The following is a 19,744-nucleotide window of genomic DNA, read 5'->3' as shown; positions in this document are numbered from 1 at the left end:
GGTGTCAGTGGGTTAACTGAGTGAGTCTCAATTTCTTTGTGTTTGGTTTTGTGTACACAATACAGGTGGAAAGTTTAAATGGAGATGTTACTATTCACTTTTCAGCTATTTCTACTGAAACTGTTTTTATAATGGCAATACTACTCTTAGCCTTTCAGGGCTAGGGTGTACAAAAATTCCTTAAAACTGCAATGCCTGGGCCAGTTGGCTGCTGTTTTTGATGAGTATTCTTATGTAGGGGGAGGGACAATCTAATATTAAGCACACTGGACCGCAGATCAAGAAGTCTGGGTTTGACTTTGAGCCAATGGTTAGGGTCTCTGCATTGTGTTCTTGAGCAAGGCACTTTACTCTCACACTACTTCTCTCCACCTACATGCAGATGTACAAATGGGTACTGGACAAATTTGATACTGGGTGCTAACCCTGCAACAAACTTGCATCCCATCCTATCCTATCATTGTGATGTCAAGCCTTGCCCCTTTAGGGTTGAAACTCGTTTCCTTTTAATTGTCAGCTCTGTAAAATAGACACACTTGCATCCCATCCATGGTGTACTCTATATCAATTAATGTGACAGAAACTGGGTTACATGTATGCTGTAGTGGGTTAGATCACTTGACCTGATGTACAGACTTAACTTTACCTTCATAGTCCAAACACACCCTAGTAGGGTTAAGTCTGATGACTGAATACTATTGTGTACACATAGTTTGTAAAACCTAAGAGATCAAGGCTTCAGAAGGGGTAAAACAGTTCCCATTTGTTACTAGACACAAACCAGAAAGCTGTGTGCTGAGACTTACACGAGAAAGATTCGTTTTGAGGCAATAGATTCCTTATCAGGTGAGTCTTTGTGTTCCTTTGTGTTTACATGCTTGGAGAGGTAACTAACAGGTACTCTTAAAACAGGGCTCGAAGAAGTGCCATCCAGTTGTCCAGGGCAACCAGGTTCGCTCGATTTGATCTCTTCCTAGGCAAGTAACTTTTCATTCTCACTTGTGCAATGGGCAAGGGATTAGTCAAGCCATCTGCCAACTAAATCATTAAAAAAGCAAACTGAGTCTTGCCCAGAGCAAGCAAAATTTGAGAGCTACTTGTCACCAGGGCAAGCTGGAATTCAAGTTTTTTTCGAGCCCTGACTCTCTTTTACCTTTGCTAAGGAATAATGGTTCAGCTTGTTGCATTGTGTTCTTGGACATGACATATTACTCTCACAGTGCCTCCCTCCCCCAGAAATACAAATGGGTACTGGGCGAATTTTTATACTGGGGCTAACCCTAGCTGCAACACACTCTCATCCCATTTAGGGGGGGGGGGGCGGGGGGGGGGGTAGAAAGACAATGACCCCTTATCAATGAATACTACAGAAACTGTATGTGATAAGGTGTGGTAGTTTGGATAACTTGCCCTGATGAAGACTAACCTCACCTTCGTCATCAAAACTTCCCCTAGTAGGGTTGAAACTCATAAAATCTAATGACTTATTTTTTATTGTGTAGTTTGTATAAGTTAACTGAGATCAAGGAATTCCATAAAAGTTAAAACATTTACAATTTCTTACTAGATGTACAAAACTGAGACACAAGGAGACAAACTATGTGCCAAGACTCAAAAGGAGAAGCAAATTGAGACAATGGATCCCATAGTAGGTCAGTCACAATTTTATTTAACACGATTGGTACCATATAAGTATTAGGAATAATTTTGCTTAATGCAGACAGAAAATCGAAACAAATAGAGACGTTATTGTTCCACTGCCTTTCAGCTATTTCAGTAAACCGTTGTTATGTGGCCTTATACCTTAGCCCTTCGGGGTAGGGTGTACAAAAATGCCTAAAGACTACAATGCCTGCTTGGGGTACTGTTGTTGAGGAGTATTGTTTTGTGGGAAGGGAGACAGGGGTCCAATCACTGCACATCAAGTACTCTGGGTTTGTGACAATGGTTAGGGTCTCTGCATTATGTTCTTGGGCAAGACACTTTACTCTCACACTACCTCCCTCCACCTAAGTGTACAAATGGGTAATGGGTGAATTTAGTACAGAGATCTAACTCTGTGACAGACTAGCATCCCATCCAGGCAAAATAGGAATACGCCTTATTGCTTAATGTAACAGAGACCTGGATAAGTTATGGTGGTTTGGATCACTTGGCCTAATGCAGACTTAACTTACCTTTATTATCGAAATTTACCCCTGTAGGGTTGAAATGGAAAAAATATGATGGTTTATATTTAGTTGTGTAGTTTTTGAAATTACATAAATAAGAGAACATAAGGTTAAGACATTTCCTTTTTCTTACTAGATACGAAACAGAGAAGAAACAATAAAAGCTTTGCCGAGATTCGAGAAGAAAAAGAATAAAATTGAGACATTGGATCCCTTAGTAGGTGAGTCACGATTTTCTGCTTTTAATAGGAAGAGTTTTTAATCACTTGATGGTGCATGTACTAGGAATAATTGTACACAAAACAGGCAAAGACTTAAAATGAATAGGGATGATAATTATTGTTTCACTATTCTGATAATCAAGAAACCCATGTTATATGGCTAAGCAGATACCCTAACCCTTCAGGGGTAGGTTATACAATCAATCCTTAGGAATACAATGTCCGAGGAACTGTTGTTGATGAGTATTCAAATTGTGAGAAGAGAGGCCTAATATTGGTTCAGCGACCTGTTGCTTTCCGACCTGTTGCTTTTTCATGTATCAATGTTTCCTTAGCCATTAAGCCTTATGATTGATCAGCTAAAATTTTCTCCTGACAGTTTCAAACATAATCATGAAGAAACAGTAGAGGATTAATTTAGAGAGTAATCTAAAAAAGGAATTGTCTCGATAACTCAAAACCAGTAAGGAGAATTTGTTTCTTGAAAAAGAACTCTGAATAAGGACTAAGCAATGACAAGAAGGGTGAGGAACTGGAAGATATTGTCTTGATATAATACCAAATTCTCAGAACAAACCCTGAAAGAAATTTACAGCAAAGAACACAAGACAGTCTGGAAATTTAGACGTGAAGTTCTCGGTGAAAAAGTTCATGGACGTTATCTTTTCAAGAGTGCCAAAGTAAAAAATGTACCTAGTTTTGTTTTGCTGTAAAAAGTACATGATAATACTGCATAGATTCAATTTGAGTGGACAAATATAGGAATCTTATCCATAGATTTAAAGCTAGAGCCACCTTGTAGAGCATAATAACTGAGTGCCACGTGTTAGTACTGTACGTGTCCCGAAAGTATTACAAACATCAGTCTCATAAAATGTTACTACTTTAATAGTTGGAGAGAAATGCTTCATAACTGCGTTTAAATCATGGAGTTATTTTTTTTATTTTTGCCATGACATTTTTCGGATTTTCACCGTTTGAATTTCTAGATACCACGGGCAAATATTCTTGAAATAGCGGTAAAAGTGAAAGTCGTAGTCATGTCAAAACTAGCTGTAGCTGTCGGGTTGTCAGATCAAAGCTTAAGGTGAAAACCATAATTACCCGTACATTACTGTAAAATCTATTATAATTCGCTAATTGTCTTGCACGCACCTAGCTCTTAGAAAACGATGTTTGCTTGTTTGCATAAGTATTCAATTGCATTTGAACAACAGTTTGAATTTTAAAGCAACTGTGTAAATATTTCAATTTTTGTTTGTATTTGGTCATAAGCTTCAGACAAATTACATCACCTTTAATTTAATTCTGTAAAAATGCGAAACTACCCGAGGGCTTTTTATTTCCAAAAAACTCACAAGTTATTTAAAGAAAGCGACTAGTAACCACGCACTTGAATTCATCCTTGGGAAGAAAATGCAAATATTTCCCGTTTTGTCGCGCACATTTTTTCTGTGAAATATTTAATGTGCTATTTTGCCGGTGAGCTTTAATCGCCTGCAATCGTTGCAAATGAAGGTTAAGTTTAGAGCGCTATATTTTAGCAGGTGCTATTTATTTCGTGTTGCTGCTTGTCCACGTTTTAAGTTGTTCTTTTATTGGAGAGGTTAAGCATGACATTTACGGCAAACTGCAAGCGGCAAAAATGAAACTTTTGCCGTCTGTCTTCAGCTGTTTGTACAGTATAGTGAAATTATTTATATTTGCGGTGAATAGTAGGAGACGTTATTCTATTTTTGTGTGCTTTATTTACGGATTAGTAGAAAAGAGCACAGAATCAGAGGTAACCTTTGCCGTTTGCCGTAAACGTCATGCTTAAACTCCATGTAAACTCCGTGTATTTCTATGATGATGATACAACCAAACGACAAGCGCCTTCCCGATGAGAGAATTAACTGATTTGTAAACTTTGGTCGAGGATACACTGTATGTATATTTTGTTCGTTGGTTTTCAGTATACCCGTTGTTAATTGGACGTTTTGTTTATCTTTCTGTCAGACTGCCATCTCAAGTGTACACGCAGTGACATTAACATGGCGAAAGACGGACGCCAAGGAAAGCAAAGAACTTCGTTTAGCTGTTTCTTTAGTGGATCTGGTTTTAAAAGTAAGGTAGTTTCACAAGACAAAGCTTATCTCGATTGAGTTTCTTGCGAAAGATTGTTAGGGCGGAGCTCGTATTAGTGATTTCACAACAAAAAACTCGAGAGTCATTAGAAGACTAGAATTACATGTACTATCGAATTGTCCAGTATCTGCCAAATTGTCTCGTATCTTGCTGGTTTTTGAGGAAACCGTGAACTGTATTTCAAGTTTGTACCTTTAAATTTAAGGTAGAATATTATCATTACGTGGATTTGTTTTGTAACCCGAATTTTCTGCGCGAAAGTCTCGTTATTAAACTCGTTGAAATTATTGTCAAATTGTCTAGTATCTATTTCACAAATTTTCCGAAATCTTTGTAGTTTTCAAGGAAGCATTGAATTTATGAAAAGGATGCACTTTTAAAAGGGCCAAGCGAGAAATCGAAAAGTGTAAAAATTGTCCCTGGAAAAAAAAGTCTGCAATTTTAAATGGAGTCTGGTTTTGAGTCAAACATATACAGAGTCTTTTGGCGGAAAAAATCTTGCACCAGGTAGGATTTTTCCCATCAAACGTCACAGTATTTGCTTGATTTCTGGCTAGTCTCTGTTCAAAAGCGCAGAATTTTTTTTCTTTTCGTCAACCCTACATAGTCAAAAAATAGTAAAAGAGATAGCCTACATTTTCACTAGTTTCCAGGCCCTTTTAAAAGCGCAGTTTTTTTATTTTGTTTACTTATTCAAATTGTTTGTAATAAATTTTAATTGAATTATTTAAACGCCAATAAAAGTTATATTGAAGACGCGTGTGTAATTGACTTCTATTTGCTATAGTATTTTTATTGTCTTCATATTTTTAACAATGCTAATAAAAAATATGTGTACACAATAAACACCACCCCTGGCTGTTTTCATTTTATTGTTTTGCAATCATTAATAAATAATTAATTAATTAATTGAAAATCAATTAAATTAAACGTGTGAAGGAGAAAGTTCGCGTTTAAAAACTAAGACTTTTGGCGGGAAAATTTTAAAAATTTGCACAGCGTTTCCCCTTACAACTTTTTAGGAAAAAATTTAATGAGGTTACCCTTAAGAAGTTTTCATCGCAAAAAATTTTCAAAGGCAACAGTTGACAGAAAATCCCGTCAAAAATACTGCATCACCTCGCACCGAAAAAGCAGTTTTGATATTTAAAGTTAGCTTTTTCTCCTCTCAAAGTACTTTTTTGCCAAACATTCTTAAAAATTTCACTTTGCAACGAACTTCGCGATGGGTTTTGTGCGAGATGATGCAAGAGTTCCTCGAGACATGGAAAAGATGGAATGGCAAATGGCAAATGGATCAAACAGGCGACAATAAAATTTAATTCCAAAATGGATTTCTAAATCTCGCAAAGCGACCGTGAAAGAGCGTTTCAACAAACCGAGTTTAATTTTACCTCCAATCGAGTTTGGCTGTTTGTAGCTTGCCATTTCAGATCTTTTTCTGTCAGACGATAATATAGATGGTACACTTCGGATAAGTTGCACAGGAGCAAGAATACTCATCAATCAAAATCCAATCATTGTCCCCCCGCAAAACTGCCCAATTTCAATGGTTTATAACCAACTCATTCAAGTTTCAAAGTGTTAATTTTCTCTTTCGGTGCGACCGTTCGCTCCGTTCTCTTTTCCCGTGCAACAACCAAAGTGTAAACACCACAAAACAATCAATATCTGGTTGTACAAAGATTTTTATTGCTAAAATATCACAAAATTTCTTCGGCTGGTTCAGTATAAATTATCTTATGAACTTGTAAAGTCAAATCAACGTCGGAATAATCCACGTGAAAATTTAAATGTCTTGTTGAAAAGTTTTCCAAAATACTTTACTCTGGCTTGAACAAAGCATATCGAAGAAAAATGTTTATGTTCTTCTTTTGGACGTTCAGAAATTTAAACGTTAGAAATAACAAAGGAAAACAAACATGTTTTGCAAAGGCGCCACGAGAATTTGTATGTCAAGGCACGTTTTTAATACCTATTCATATGCATATCCTTGCCAACAAATTTGTTGCTGGTCTTTCTAGTTTTGGTTATGATTGTAACATAATTGTTGCCGACCTTTTAAATCTTGGAAAGTAATCAGTGCAATAGCTTATTTTAAATGTTTATTGCGTTGTAGTTGCATGCGAAAGGTTCTATTTTTGGAACTCATTCCTAGACAATTGTTGAAAAACAAAAGATGGCAGAATCGAATTTGATTTGCAAATGTTAAAGCATTTGCAGAAACAGGTTTTATATTTTCAGTTGTTCTCTCATATCTTGAACTCGTTCGTACTTTAAAGCTGAAAATATCAACTCTCCTGAACAATTGCCTTACTTGATCTCAACTGTAGTTCTGAGAATTTGGTAGCACATCAAGACAATATCTCCTAGTCTATGATTTTGATTACCACTCTCGCTATACTTCCCTGTCGTTTTCTGTTTACAACACCTTTTACAAACCAGATATTGATCTTAGAAGCTTAAACTTTTACGAATATCTAGAGTTAAACAAACGTTGATCTGTCATTAAGGTGGCACTTTCAAAAATTGAGACTTGTGCAGTAGTGAGCGTGTCCAGTAACCTGAAGATATTAACAACATACCTATCTCAGTAATCGCATGATTCTGAGTGCTTGTAATCTCTACGAAATTTCCTTTTAGTCTTCCGAATTCCTTAACAGTATTCCCACAACTTTCGTCGCCTTGGGCAATCTTCGGAAATCTTCGGAAATCTTCGAGTTATCTCCCCAATTCTTCGGCGATCTTCTGAATACTTCGGATGACAGTCATTCGGAATCTTCGTATTTGTTTAGAATTTTTTTTCTAATTTGCAATCGACGTTTTTGGCTAGAGTCTAGATGTTTGTTTTTAAGCGTGGTTCAGATTGTTGAACATGGATGAAATGATCATGTGATTAATTTTCTGCTTTTATATTATTACATTATGTTTGAGGCCTAATTTGATGAGAATTCAATGTTTCAAGATAATTTTAACAGTAGCAAGACAATATAAATTTGTCACAGAATAATTCAGTTCGTTTGTTCCAATATATATATATTTTTCCGTTTCACAGTTACAGGCATGTACCACCGAATATAACTTCGAGGTTTTACTCGATCTGAAGAGAGTAAACTGTTGCACGATAATTTTAATTCCAGTAAGACAATGTATTTGTTGTAGAGTGAATTTCGTTGTTGTACAGGCCAATTAAATCTCCTTTTGCCTAAAAGAAACCCACCCAATGTTACACTACTTCGTCGATTTCGAAATAAAATGTACGCCTTTTGATCAAAAAAATGTCGATGGTGTTGCTGAATATAGTGCCACCTTAAAAACGTAACGTTTTTTAACCACTTAAAAATATTTTTCTGAAGTCATGTCGACCAAAATGGTGGCTACCAGAATCGAGACCTCAGATTAATTACGGCTTAGGTATTGAAAAATATATATCCGTCGTTCGAAACAAATACTGTAATCCTTACAACTTAAGCTTCAAATATATTGCCACCATTTTGATCGAAAGTTATTAAATTAATTAAAATTCTTATCTTGTTGTCATCTCCAATGTTGAAGAGCCATTAACTCCCCGTGAATTTCAATCTTCGCCGTTAGGTCATTTCCTCTCCTTAAAAAAAGAAGACACAAAGGGAAACATTAGCTTTTTTTCGGGACAAATGTATTTCTAAGATACACTACTACTACCAGGACAACAAGCGACCAATGCTCGCATGAACCGGCTGCAAGTAGAAACGGTTTTCAACTTTCCGGGAGGGAGCAACACGCAACGAGAAGAACAGGAATACCAAACAAATTCAACGCAAGTATCTTACAAACTTGTGCAAACATTACTTTTTAACTCTTTCCTGAAACGTTTCATCTCAGTGATTGTAAAACTGCGACTATCTGGATTATGAACGAAGCTGTGTACAGCTCGGCCGAGAAAATTGCGAAAGGTAGAACTTAAGGTAAGTTAGAAGCTGTTCCGTTTGGTGAAGAGCAAAAAGATTGAAACATACTCACCATTAACATTTTAATACTTCTTTCTCGTCCTGCCTTATCTTCTTCGAAGGAATAACACGGCCAGATCCGACATCACCAGGAGCACATAAATCCACGTCTTCACACCATGACCAAGTGTTTGGTTTGGCGCAAATTCCACAAATAGTCATGAATATTGATTACAAACTAGAACCAATCGCTGACAAAATTTCGCCACATATTTTCACGACTTGGATTTTAATTCTTATGTAAAACTATTGCATCACTTTAAAGATATCAATTTCACTCCAAATCTTTGCATTTTTAGGCTTTGTTAAGACAGTAATACCTGGAATTAAGTACGTTTGTGAAGACTGATTCACGCGGCCGTCATATTTCGTAAAAGAAACCTTTCCTGATTATATTATTGGTCGATTTTTGCCGGTTTTTTAAACATCCCGATGTAAAGACCTGATGACCTACGAATCAAAGCTTATAAGGGACGGACCATTATTTTTTTGAGGGATGGGGGAGGGGGGTTGGGCAATTTCCAAAAAAAAGAGTCCTGCGCAACAAAAACTGTTGAAATAATTGTGCAAGGGAACCATGGGGAAAAAATCGACCAAGTACTTTTTACTATCCAGAAATTCTTGCACCGAAAAAAAATGCGCAACCTAAAGGTGAGCAAAAAATTCATGCCTCAGAAAAGAATTAGGGCTTAGAGGCACTTCAAAGCCTAAAGCACGTTTATCATATAAACGCTGCAATGTTTTGACGCAGTTTACTATTATGATGCAAAGAGTATAATTTGAAATGTTCTTGCGATTTACTCGAGATCAAAGATACAGAATTTGTGTACTCTTGTATATTCTACTTTCCTTGCACCATAGTTTAATTAAGGCATTGATATTACCTTTTTCGCATCACATCTGGTTCACGCAAAATTCATGTTTTGGTAGTACAATGCTTTGCTTCCTTTACTTGGTTACAACATTTTGTGCCATATGGCACTATCGGGGCTCAAAGGGTTTATTCGCATAGAAATTTCACGATTTTATTTCCCGTTTTCTCTTTAGTTTTAGTTTCGATTGACAAGATATATCAAACACTCAAGGCCGTGTTTGACCACATTTTCAAGCAACACGAACTTCGTCAAAAATACCCCGCTATACGCGTCTTATTTCCAACTCTCTTCTCAGTGTTTGAAAATGTGGTTACTACATAAACTACACAAACAAAAGAAGACTGAGTGACTTACAAATAATTTAATTGATCTTTCTTCGTTACAAAGTGTTAAGTTAATCTTTATTAAACTGAAGTGTCCTAAATATAGACAAACTCTCATTCATGTAAATAAATTCATCAATCTCTCGTCATATTTCAACTGTTTACAAATTAGAAATATTCCATTTCTTTAGTGAACTTGACGTTCAACACAAATATTTGTACATCTTATATATTTTCACCTCTATTCGCTGAAGTAAATGGACATTAATGGTATCTTTCAGCGAGTTTGCGTCGCACAATGTGAGTGATATACCAGTTATACAACGATTTCGAGTGGTATACCATAGCATATAACGAGTTATTTGGGCTTACGGTAGTCTTCAGTGAACAACGTGTTTACTTCAAGACGCCATCTTTTATAACCAACATGCATCTCGCATATAACTAACTTGAACAATACTTCATGTAAGCTAACACAACAAATATCCCACGTGTCACCTGTGTACCGAGGAAACACAAGTGACAAGTGGGATATTCCACGGTATACCACGAGAGAGCGTTGGATAACTATCTTATACCATGGCATAGAAAACACAGTGGTCAACACAATTGCGACATTCGCGCGGCGCATGATGGGAAGGGTTGGTGTAATACCATCGAATATACAACGACTTTCCTGATTGGCTGTATTTTCTATGGCATGGTACAAATACTAATATTAGTTCCTCGAACAAAGCTATTTCAAGGCAGGGATAAAACCTACCCCTAGAACGACCTATTACATCATGCAGTGGAAAAAAAGAGATGTGATACTTTATGTATGATCAACGTGTTGAAGTTTTTTTTTTCTTTTTTTGCTACTATCTGATCACACACAAATGTCCAAAGCAATCGCAGAAAACAAATACTCTCTTAACGCGATGCTCACAAAGAAACAGTACCTAAAGATCAATCGAACTTGCACAACTAGTATGCAGTAAATTTTATCTGCGTACGTTACGATATCTCTGTAACAATTCTGAATTTCACTTTGCCATCTTATGTAACTCAAATTTTTTAATTCTAGTTATTTCATGCCTCTTTTTAGCAGTAGCGATGACAAAAGAATGTCCAAACTTTGAAAAACCATCAACGTGGCTGTGAACGACAGTACTTCTTACAACATTAAAGTTACCAGCACTAGCTAATGTATAGTTTGTACTGCACTACGTTTGTTGTCATGCCACGAGATTATTCAAACAATTCAGTTTAATTCTGACTGCAAGGCCCGCTTGTGGGCGGTTTTCAATCAGCTGAATGAATTCATTTTATTTAATGTATATTTGTAATTCTCTGTCAGCGGCTAATCAAAATGTTTAATCAATTAATATATTATTCATTTTTCAATGGCTTTTCAAACTCAAAGTACCACCGTGAAGTTATATAAGTGAGTACTGCGCTGGGAAAAATAAGGTTTCTAAATGAATCATTTGAAATACTTCGCTACGGACCAAAACTAAAGCGATTGTAAACAGGGTGGAAAATAACGCCTTTAGCACCCGCTGTCCGTTTTGAGATGCTTGCCAAATAACGCGTACTTCATCTTTCCTTTCGTAATTAAAGCACCGCTTAGAAATCACTGAAACGCAACGCTAACTATATTGCAAGAGCACTGCATATCAACCCTTGGAGTACAACTGGTACAGCAAGTGCAAAGTAGTAAAAATACTAATGAAATAAAAATACATTATAAATTGTGTCAGGCTTCTTTTTCATCACATGGCGCAAGGAGTGACACGTGTTTGGTGCTGTGCGGTTTTATTCAAACACGAAACAGGTAGAACCAGCTTGACAAGCAAAGTGTACAGTACCACATGAAAGTACTGCTCAATAGCTTTCAATTGCATGGTCACACACTAGGTTTTCTTTCATGGACTCGAATACACAATCCGAGAGGCGAGACCGATTTCCGTTCGTCTGAAAAATAAGCAGACAAGTTGGAAAACAGCGTCACTCCTCCAGCTAGTGTTTCTTTAGAACAGTTTAAAAATAACTGTGATGGTTAACTCAGCTAATAGTTGATTTTTCTTTATCTTGTTTGATTGTCCAGCTCTCATCTTTTACGAGGTGAAGACTGCATTCCGAGAAGAACACACAACCTTTGTCGGTCAAACACTGCAAGGAAGGGTTGGAAGATCTTCCCTGGCAAGCTTAACCGGCCACGATTTTCAAGATGGCAGCCGGACAACCCGATAAGGAAAGAAAGTGAGGTATAGAGACTTTCAATTTTCCTATCAATATTTCTTATTCGGGACCTTTGTACTTACTACCTTTTCTTTTTAAAAACCAAAATGGCGATTTCCTATTCTTGAACCTTCCCGTTTCATCAGCGTGTACCTCGGAGGTTGAATGATCAGCATTGTAGATTGGACACTCCCTGTGCGACGCGGTACGCCTCGACAACGGCCCCGCACTCAAGTCATAACAGACAGGTGTGGACTTGCATCGCGCTCTGTTCGAATTATCTAACACTTTAGATATCGGTGTGTCGGACTCCCTGGGATTTCGTGTGCTCGGGGATGACCGAGTTATCTCGAGTGAATTCGGAGATGTGGCTCGGTCGAGGGTTGAGGTCGAAGTTAAAGAGAGAGCGCATTCCGAGCCAAGACTCCGAGGAGAGCTCTTCCCATCAACGGAATCCTCTTGCGACCCCGATTCCGACGGAACAACCTTCTCCGAACTTTTCCTACGAAGAAATCCGCGTGAATGAGGAGGACTTCGGCACGAGCCTTCCTTCTCAACAAAAGTCACCACACCTCCATTTTCCTGAGGGTTTAACGTACTGTAACTCCTCAACTGCGAGGCTGATCTTTGTTTGGCACCATCCTTAACTTTCTTTTGTCTGGACGGATCGAAGTGGGTCTGTACTCGAAGAACGCGATGGAAAAAACTTTTCAATTTACTCGGAGTATTCTTCAGCAAGTCGTCGGTCGCTGTGTTAAACAGTTTATATCGACCAGCTATCCAAGACTGCCGTCGCTTCTCGGCCGATCGAACCATACTCGGTGATGTCTCGGTACTTACGATAATAGCCGGAGGAACAAGTTCGGGCGAGGTTGTAATGTCCTCCTCAACCTCCCCTCCTCTCCTGCCCTTCTCGGGGTCTAATTCAAGTTTATTATCCGGCTGATATATGTTTTGTTCCGTTGACGCTGGTGTTTGAGGAGGGCGGGAGTCCATTGCTTCACTTAAGAGGGGTCGGAAAGGTTTAGTTCCTACGAGAACGAATTCCAAGTGTTTGGCAGTCTCGACAAATGTCGGCCGGGACGACGGTTCCACCTGACCAAAAAATATACAATTCATTACTTTTTAGTATAAACTAGCCATGATCTATGCTAAATCCATGAATATGACTCACTCTACCACTGTTACATCATGGGCGCTTTCCATTCGACCAAAAATTCCGGTTTGCAGTTTCCGAAATTTCTAGTGACGAATGAAACAGCATTTTCCGGAATTCTTGGGAAAGAGGACAACCTTGCGAGGTCTACCGGAAACTTCTTACCGCGAATTACCGTTCCGTTTGACTATCTCCACGGAAGTTCCAGAACTGTCAAAAGGCATTGTGTTTGGAAAGACTGAAAGACGGAAATAAAGATCTCAAGGGGGGGTCTGGGAATGACTACCATATTAGGTAAATGCTCGCTGACTCACTGTTACCTGGCAACAACACAGTGCAGTCTGAAGGAAGTCATGAGGACAGTCGCCTGTCATGTGTTGAAACTTTTCCACATCTAGGCCAAATGACTACAAATTAAAAGAAAAAAAAGCCAAAATAATGGTTCGAAGAGGGGCTTGAGTTTAAAAAAAACACTTAAAAACATTCAAGGCCATGCACTACCTAGCTAGTTGGCCAGATGTATGAAGAGACTTTTGTTGGCCTCTATATATCACCAGTATGTACAATGGACCTTTATACCAATGTCAAGTTTTTCTGATTTTTTTCATTCAAACAAAAAATAAACCACACTGCTTGATTTATTGTGCTAAATTTAGTAAATTACATGTATGTTCATTAGAATCTGTTGCAAACTCATAAAAATATGGGGGCCCTAACAGTAAACTTACCAATTTTTACAAAAAAAATGTATGTTAGGGGGCAACACTTGCCCCCTGGCATACATATCCTTGTAAGTTTGGTAACCAATTTTTTATGAGTTAACAACAGCTTCTTATAAAACTTTGTAGATTTACTAAATTCTGAATCATGGTAAATTAAACTACAGAGGTGGTTTTTGTTCATTTGAAAAATATGATCACAATTATTGATATTGTGTGACATAGGTAAAAAGGTCCAGTGACTATCCCTGAGGTGTGTCATTTAAAGCAACAACGACGATGACAAAAGTTGTCTACAACACTATGAGGCTCAACAGATTATGGCTTCACTCCGTTTTTTCACAGTATGAGGTCTCCCACAAGAACACAAAACAGTGACCCAAGCCAGGGGTTGAACCTGCACCACTTGATGTGAAGTCTGTTGAACTAAACATTACTCCAATCCATCTCCAATAGCCATGTTATTTCACAAGCCTGGTGTGGAGCTAGGGGTAGGGGATTAGGGAGGTTTGGTCAAACCCCCTAAATTTTAAAAAAAAACTCAGACATTACAACAATCTGACTTGGCCTCAGAATGCCCGCGCCAAAATCCCATTTCCGAGGACCTCGATTATAAAAATTTTCTTGGGGAGGTTGCCCCCACAACCCCTTCTCTAAAATCCTGTATCCGCTCCAGTAAGCTACAATCACTGATGTTATTTCATACCACCCTACAATAATATACAACATACATTTGTCCGAGGCAACTCATCTGGGTCAGCTGGAACCCGGCCAATGATTTCACATAAAATTATTCCATAAGAAAATACATCAGCCTGTAAAAGAAAACAAAAAAATAAAAGACAATGTCAGAGACAGAAAGACTAAAGAGCATAGGAGAGAAATAACAACCAGTAAAAGGTGTTGCTCTCTTCAGGGGTGTGGTCTGACAGTGCCTTCATAACCCAGACCATTGACTAAGGGCCCGTTCACACTACACTGGAGGAATTTTAAAACGGGGCTTTAGTTCTCTAGTTAGCCCTTCTGTCCACACTAAATCCATCATGAAATCGGAGATTTTCAAAAACACTCTTCAAACCAGATGAATTTGAAAATGCCGGCTCATGTTCCCACAGCATTTCTCGTTTTCCCAAACTTTCACTTGTGTTTCTATTAAACAATTAGGTTATGAGCTCAAGATTTCGATCAAGTGACAATTGATGATGGCACAGCCTCGGGAGTCAACTATCAGGCATAGAGCTCATAATCTAATTGTTTTAGTATAAATCTATGAGTCGTTCAAAACTTTATCTAAATCCTCTTGACTGACACTTCGAAAAAGCAAAGAAGTGGCCGCCAGTTTGTTAACAAGCGCACAAAGCTGGGCTACTCACTATCTACAACAGAGTAGATAATGAGTAGGCTAGCCAATCAGCAAGTGGCATTCATGATAGAGCCTTAGTGGACTTATCCTAAAGCTCGACAGAAACACCAAACATGTTTGCCCATTAATTTTCTTAAACAGTGTTACACAATTGCTTTAAAATCTTCATAGATTTGTAAATGTCAATTTATTGATCATCATGTAAATTGTCTCATGATGCCTGCTAACCACAGAATACACAGTAGCTGGGGCCAGGGGAGAGGACAAATGCAGCCAGCCTATTGCCAGGGCTTGAAAAAACTCCCGTCCACTCATCTGGGACAAGTACATTTTCCTCTTGGGCAAGTAACTTTCTCTCCTCACTTGCCCCAAGGGCAAAAGCCCAGTCAAGCTGTTTGCCAACTAAAGTTTAGATGAAGCTTGACGAAAATTACAAATTATAGTACTGTTTTGTTGATTGAATGACACCTGTTCACAGTTCAGAAGTGGTTACCTAACACATGATCAATATCTGCCCAATCAAATTTCTCTCTAAAACTAAATATAACTGTGTTCAGCACCTAAAGGTTGTGTTTATTTCTTAAAAGTTCAGCAATTTTTTGCGAGCATTTACCAGCTTCACTATTATGAAACCAAACTCACCATCGTATCATGGCTGTAGAAGCTGTACACAAAAAGAAGCTGTATATTTCTACCACAAAAATAAAGCCCTCACCAGCAGATAAATCACTATGTCGATCTTCAGCAAAACATACGTCAAGTTTTCTGGTGGGAATATAAGCTTTACTTGTGCACCACCACACACCATAAAAAGTACTTATTTATTAATACTATTAAAAGGAAATTGGTCAGTAAGTGTTCCTGGATTTTGATGGTAAATAGTTACTCGAAGAATTCATAAATCACTCGCCTGCGGCTTATGATTTACGAATTCTTCTCGTGTTCTTCCAACATCCCATGTGATTTATCAGCATATAAACCATAACAACTTGTGGTCTATTGCTTAAATAGTACTTCAAGTTACCAGAGAAAAGACTATATGTAAGTGGATAAGTTTTGGTCAATTTTAAGTTGCAAATATTTTACATGATAGTGCATTGAAGTTATTCTTCCAAATTTATACAACAGTTCAAACATAAAGACCAATCTAAAAGTGTTCCCATGCGTAAATTGTCACATATATCCACTACAAGAAAATTATTTCATTTTTTTTTTTTTCAGAATAATTCACACCGTGTAATAATAGTTATCTCAATCAGGATCAGCTTCATCACAAAATTGAAAACACTACTTTTCAACTGGCAGTGTGTGAATACACACTCACAGTTAGCACCTCTGAAAGCTAATTGGCTAAGATTTAGGTGATAATTATCATATCACCTGTTTACCTTTTCATCGTAATTCTCTCCTCGCAGAAGTTCCGGCGCCATGTTATATGGAGATCCCACAATTGACTGCTCCCTGTAATAGGGCAAAAAAATAGGTTTTGCTAAATTAATTTAGAACATACAGCCTAAAATAACTGTTTGCATGACTGTATTATTGCAGTTAAGATCACAGCTATCCTGGGGAATTCTAATACACAGACACCTGTTAAAAACAAACTTAAATTATTATACTTAACTTTCATTTTGGTGCGACATTTCATTGTTCCATTATTTTTTTTTCTTGGCTAGATTTCAAAAGTGTTTTATATGCTGTACACTTTAGTACTATGCTATTACAAAAACCTTTTAACAACTCATTTTAATTAAGCCATCTTTATAGTTAGGCGTCAGGCCTTCCTGCGATGTTAACTTTAAACAAAGTGTACAAGAATAAGTTCTATTGTTGGTATGACATGTTTGAGTTGTAATTAAAAATAATCCCAATTTTTGAAAAACTATCATTTCAATTTACAATGCCAATTGGCGCACATCGACAAGGCTGAGTATAAAACACTTATAAAGTTAAAGCTATCTCAAAGTTCAGAAGAAATTTGCAACAAGATATTTCCCTTTGGGACTAGATACCATCTATACAACATGAGAGCTTTTTTTCATAAAATGGATGCAAGTCACTAATTTCAATATATTCAATGCTAAAAACACTTTTGCCATAATCAGAAGGGTGATAATGCACTTCTAAAAGTGGAAAGATCTTAATAAAAAGTATCATGCAAGGCTCAATATCTGGATCTCAATATACAATTTGTAGACTTATGTCCTGACCAAGTTTGAAGAAATTGAAGGACTTTGAACAATTCTTATTTTTTTTAAAAAAAATGTATATCTTCAATTAGAGAGCAAGTTTACATGTTGAGTTCGCACGCAAAATTTTTATTTTTATGTGGTGACCACTGAATCAAAACTTATCTAGGTTGTCTCGAAAATCCAAAAATAAATACACTAAATAGGATAGAGGGCTCCGATGGGCAATATCTTAGTATACACGTCAACTTAATGGACCTATTTACAACTGAAACGGAAAGCGCTTTCCAAAATTAAACAACTACACTTGATACACCCCCAAAATAAAATTCATGTTTTGAATGTTATAATTTTCTTTTGATTTCTGGTAGTTCTCGCTTGCATAAATAATGACGGTTTTTCCTCTTGCTGTGCGATCGTCGACAATTCTGAATTCCACTACCAAAGATCTTGAATAGTTCAATGTAAATTTTCAATTATTTATTGACCTCTGGGGGTAAAGGCTCCGCTAGGGAACTGATAGCAAAATTTAGCTTAAGGCATATTAAGGTATTTCCTCCAGGATATTACTAAGGTTAGTATTGCGAAAGCCGAAGTCGATTGTTTATCTGCAGATTGCGAACTTGGTTAGCGGAAACGTCCTTGCATAAAGCTTGCTTACTTTATTTCCGTTGCTAAGCCTAAATCTGCGACGAGAGCATAACGCCATCCATTTCTTTCTTTTATCAAACAATTCTGCAAGAAAATAAAAAAAAAATAGCGTGAAAAAATATATATCATGAGGATATTGGAGTTTGCTGGTGTCGAATTGCGAAACATAGTCAAAAATCGACGAGTGAAAATAACACAGTTTTAATTTTTACTCACCTTTGATGTTAGATCTCGGTGAATAACACCATTTTGGTGAAGGTATCGCATCCCTTCTGCAATATCTCGTGCGAGATACAATCGTGTTGTCCAGTCCAGATAAACTGAATGTTCCAGTAAAAGGCTTTCAAGGTTTCCTCCATTGACGAACTGGAAGGAAACATCAAGTTAAGTGTTATCTTCCCAAAGGAAAACCATACGCACCATTCAAGTACAAGAGTATCACTATCAAATGAGACGCTTGTTCCGTGTGGTCTGAAACTCGCAGGGAAGGAAATAAAGTTTAGTTGGTTAATCAAGGGTGGTGAAATGGCAAAGAAAAATGAAAATAAATACCTCGCACAGAAGATGCACTCTGCTTTCATCTACACAAATTCCAAGAAATCTGTAAGGAAGAATATACATTTTTCAGAAGCGTGTACAAAATCAAATTCCATGTTTACAACGCCATGTATAGGCGAAGTGCTCGAGGGAATGACCAACTAAATTGAACTTGAAATACACCTTATCACATTTTCGTGCGAAAGATGGCTCATCATTTTAATTTCGTCCAGCATTGTACAAGTGTCTCTCTCCACATCAGGTTTATTCATTTTCAAAACCATAACTTCCTTCGTTTCGCGATGTTGAACCTATAACAAAACAAAACAACATAACAGAAATTAACACGGTCCAATTCTCGTCACGATTGTGAAAGCGATTAAAAACACTTGAAAAATTAAGCAGGTTCATTATAGCTTGACTAAACCTTATAAATATTTCCATAAAAGCCGTCGGCAAGTAGAGTGGCTATAAAATCCTGATAGCGGTATATACAAGAAGTGGGAATCGACGAAGGGATGCTCTCTAACAAGCTGGGATCAATTCTTCTCGACTCTTCCTCCCCACACTCGGGGCCATTGCAAGTACGACCAGCGCCGTCTTTCCCTTGAGCTGTAACATCCATGAGAACCACCATAGGTGTAATATCGATAAAGGAAGAATGTCAGCTAGGTTTTTCAGCCAGAAACTTTGTAATAACCCGACAGTTAACGTCGCTCCGACCACGCATCTTCTTGTACGAGGCTTGTGTGTACAGATTGTGTTACTTTCGAGTTGTAAACTTGACCCGCGGCCTGACGGGAATGAACACGAATCCTCGCTTCTGATTGGTTGACCTCAGAACCCCGTGCGTGTTCTTGTCTATTGACTGCTGTCAATCAATTGTCTCCCATTGTTGCCGGTAAGCGATCTGTTTATAACGTGACCATCAGACCATGACCCGCAAAACAAATACTAGCTAATACTTGTGGGAAAAAGACTTTGTTTTGTTCTGTTTTGCGTTTTTTTTTTTTTAATATTTTCAGGAATGTTCTTTCCTTATCTTTAAGTTTTTCAACGCGTTTTTGCATGTGATCCAAGGATCCCCGGAAGCTTTCGTGCATTTATACCGGGAACATGACTAACATGGGAAATTTCTTAATTTCGGACAAGAAAATACTTGTACAATTTTCTAGTTTTCCCCTATACATCTGTTCTTGC

The 19,744-nt window shown here is 37.6% G+C and overlaps 1 protein-coding gene and 1 long non-coding RNA gene across 2 annotated transcripts; one reads left to right on the top strand and one right to left on the bottom strand.

Moving 5' to 3' along the window:
- On the top strand, positions 1-5,275 carry LOC145468569 (uncharacterized). The gene is made up of 4 exons (XR_014042223.1): positions 1-846; positions 1,568-1,652; positions 2,308-2,392; positions 4,391-5,275. It is a non-coding gene; the product is annotated as an uncharacterized LOC145468569 (long non-coding RNA).
- A 4,453-nt stretch (positions 5,276-9,728) lies between these two features.
- LOC145467618 (uncharacterized) lies at positions 9,729-19,357 on the bottom strand. Its single transcript, XM_081451195.1, has 9 exons — positions 18,972-19,357; positions 18,728-18,855; positions 18,560-18,608; positions 18,224-18,373; positions 18,018-18,091; positions 16,556-16,628; positions 14,536-14,619; positions 13,406-13,492; positions 9,729-13,024 (listed from the first exon to the last, which is right to left on the bottom strand). Exons 1-9 carry the CDS (start codon positions 19,179-19,181, stop codon positions 11,990-11,992), a joined length of 1,890 nt encoding a protein of 629 aa, XP_081307321.1. The 5' UTR covers positions 19,182-19,357; the 3' UTR covers positions 9,729-11,989.
- Between the last annotated feature and the right edge of the window lie 387 nt (positions 19,358-19,744).

This window comes from Orbicella franksi, chromosome 14, assembly GCF_964199315.1.
Source record: "Orbicella franksi chromosome 14, jaOrbFran1.1, whole genome shotgun sequence".
In the NCBI taxonomy this organism is placed as follows: Eukaryota; Metazoa; Cnidaria; class Anthozoa; order Scleractinia; family Merulinidae; genus Orbicella; species Orbicella franksi.
The sequence above is the reverse complement of the archived record's forward strand: the minus strand, read 5'-3'. Positions and strand labels throughout refer to the sequence as shown.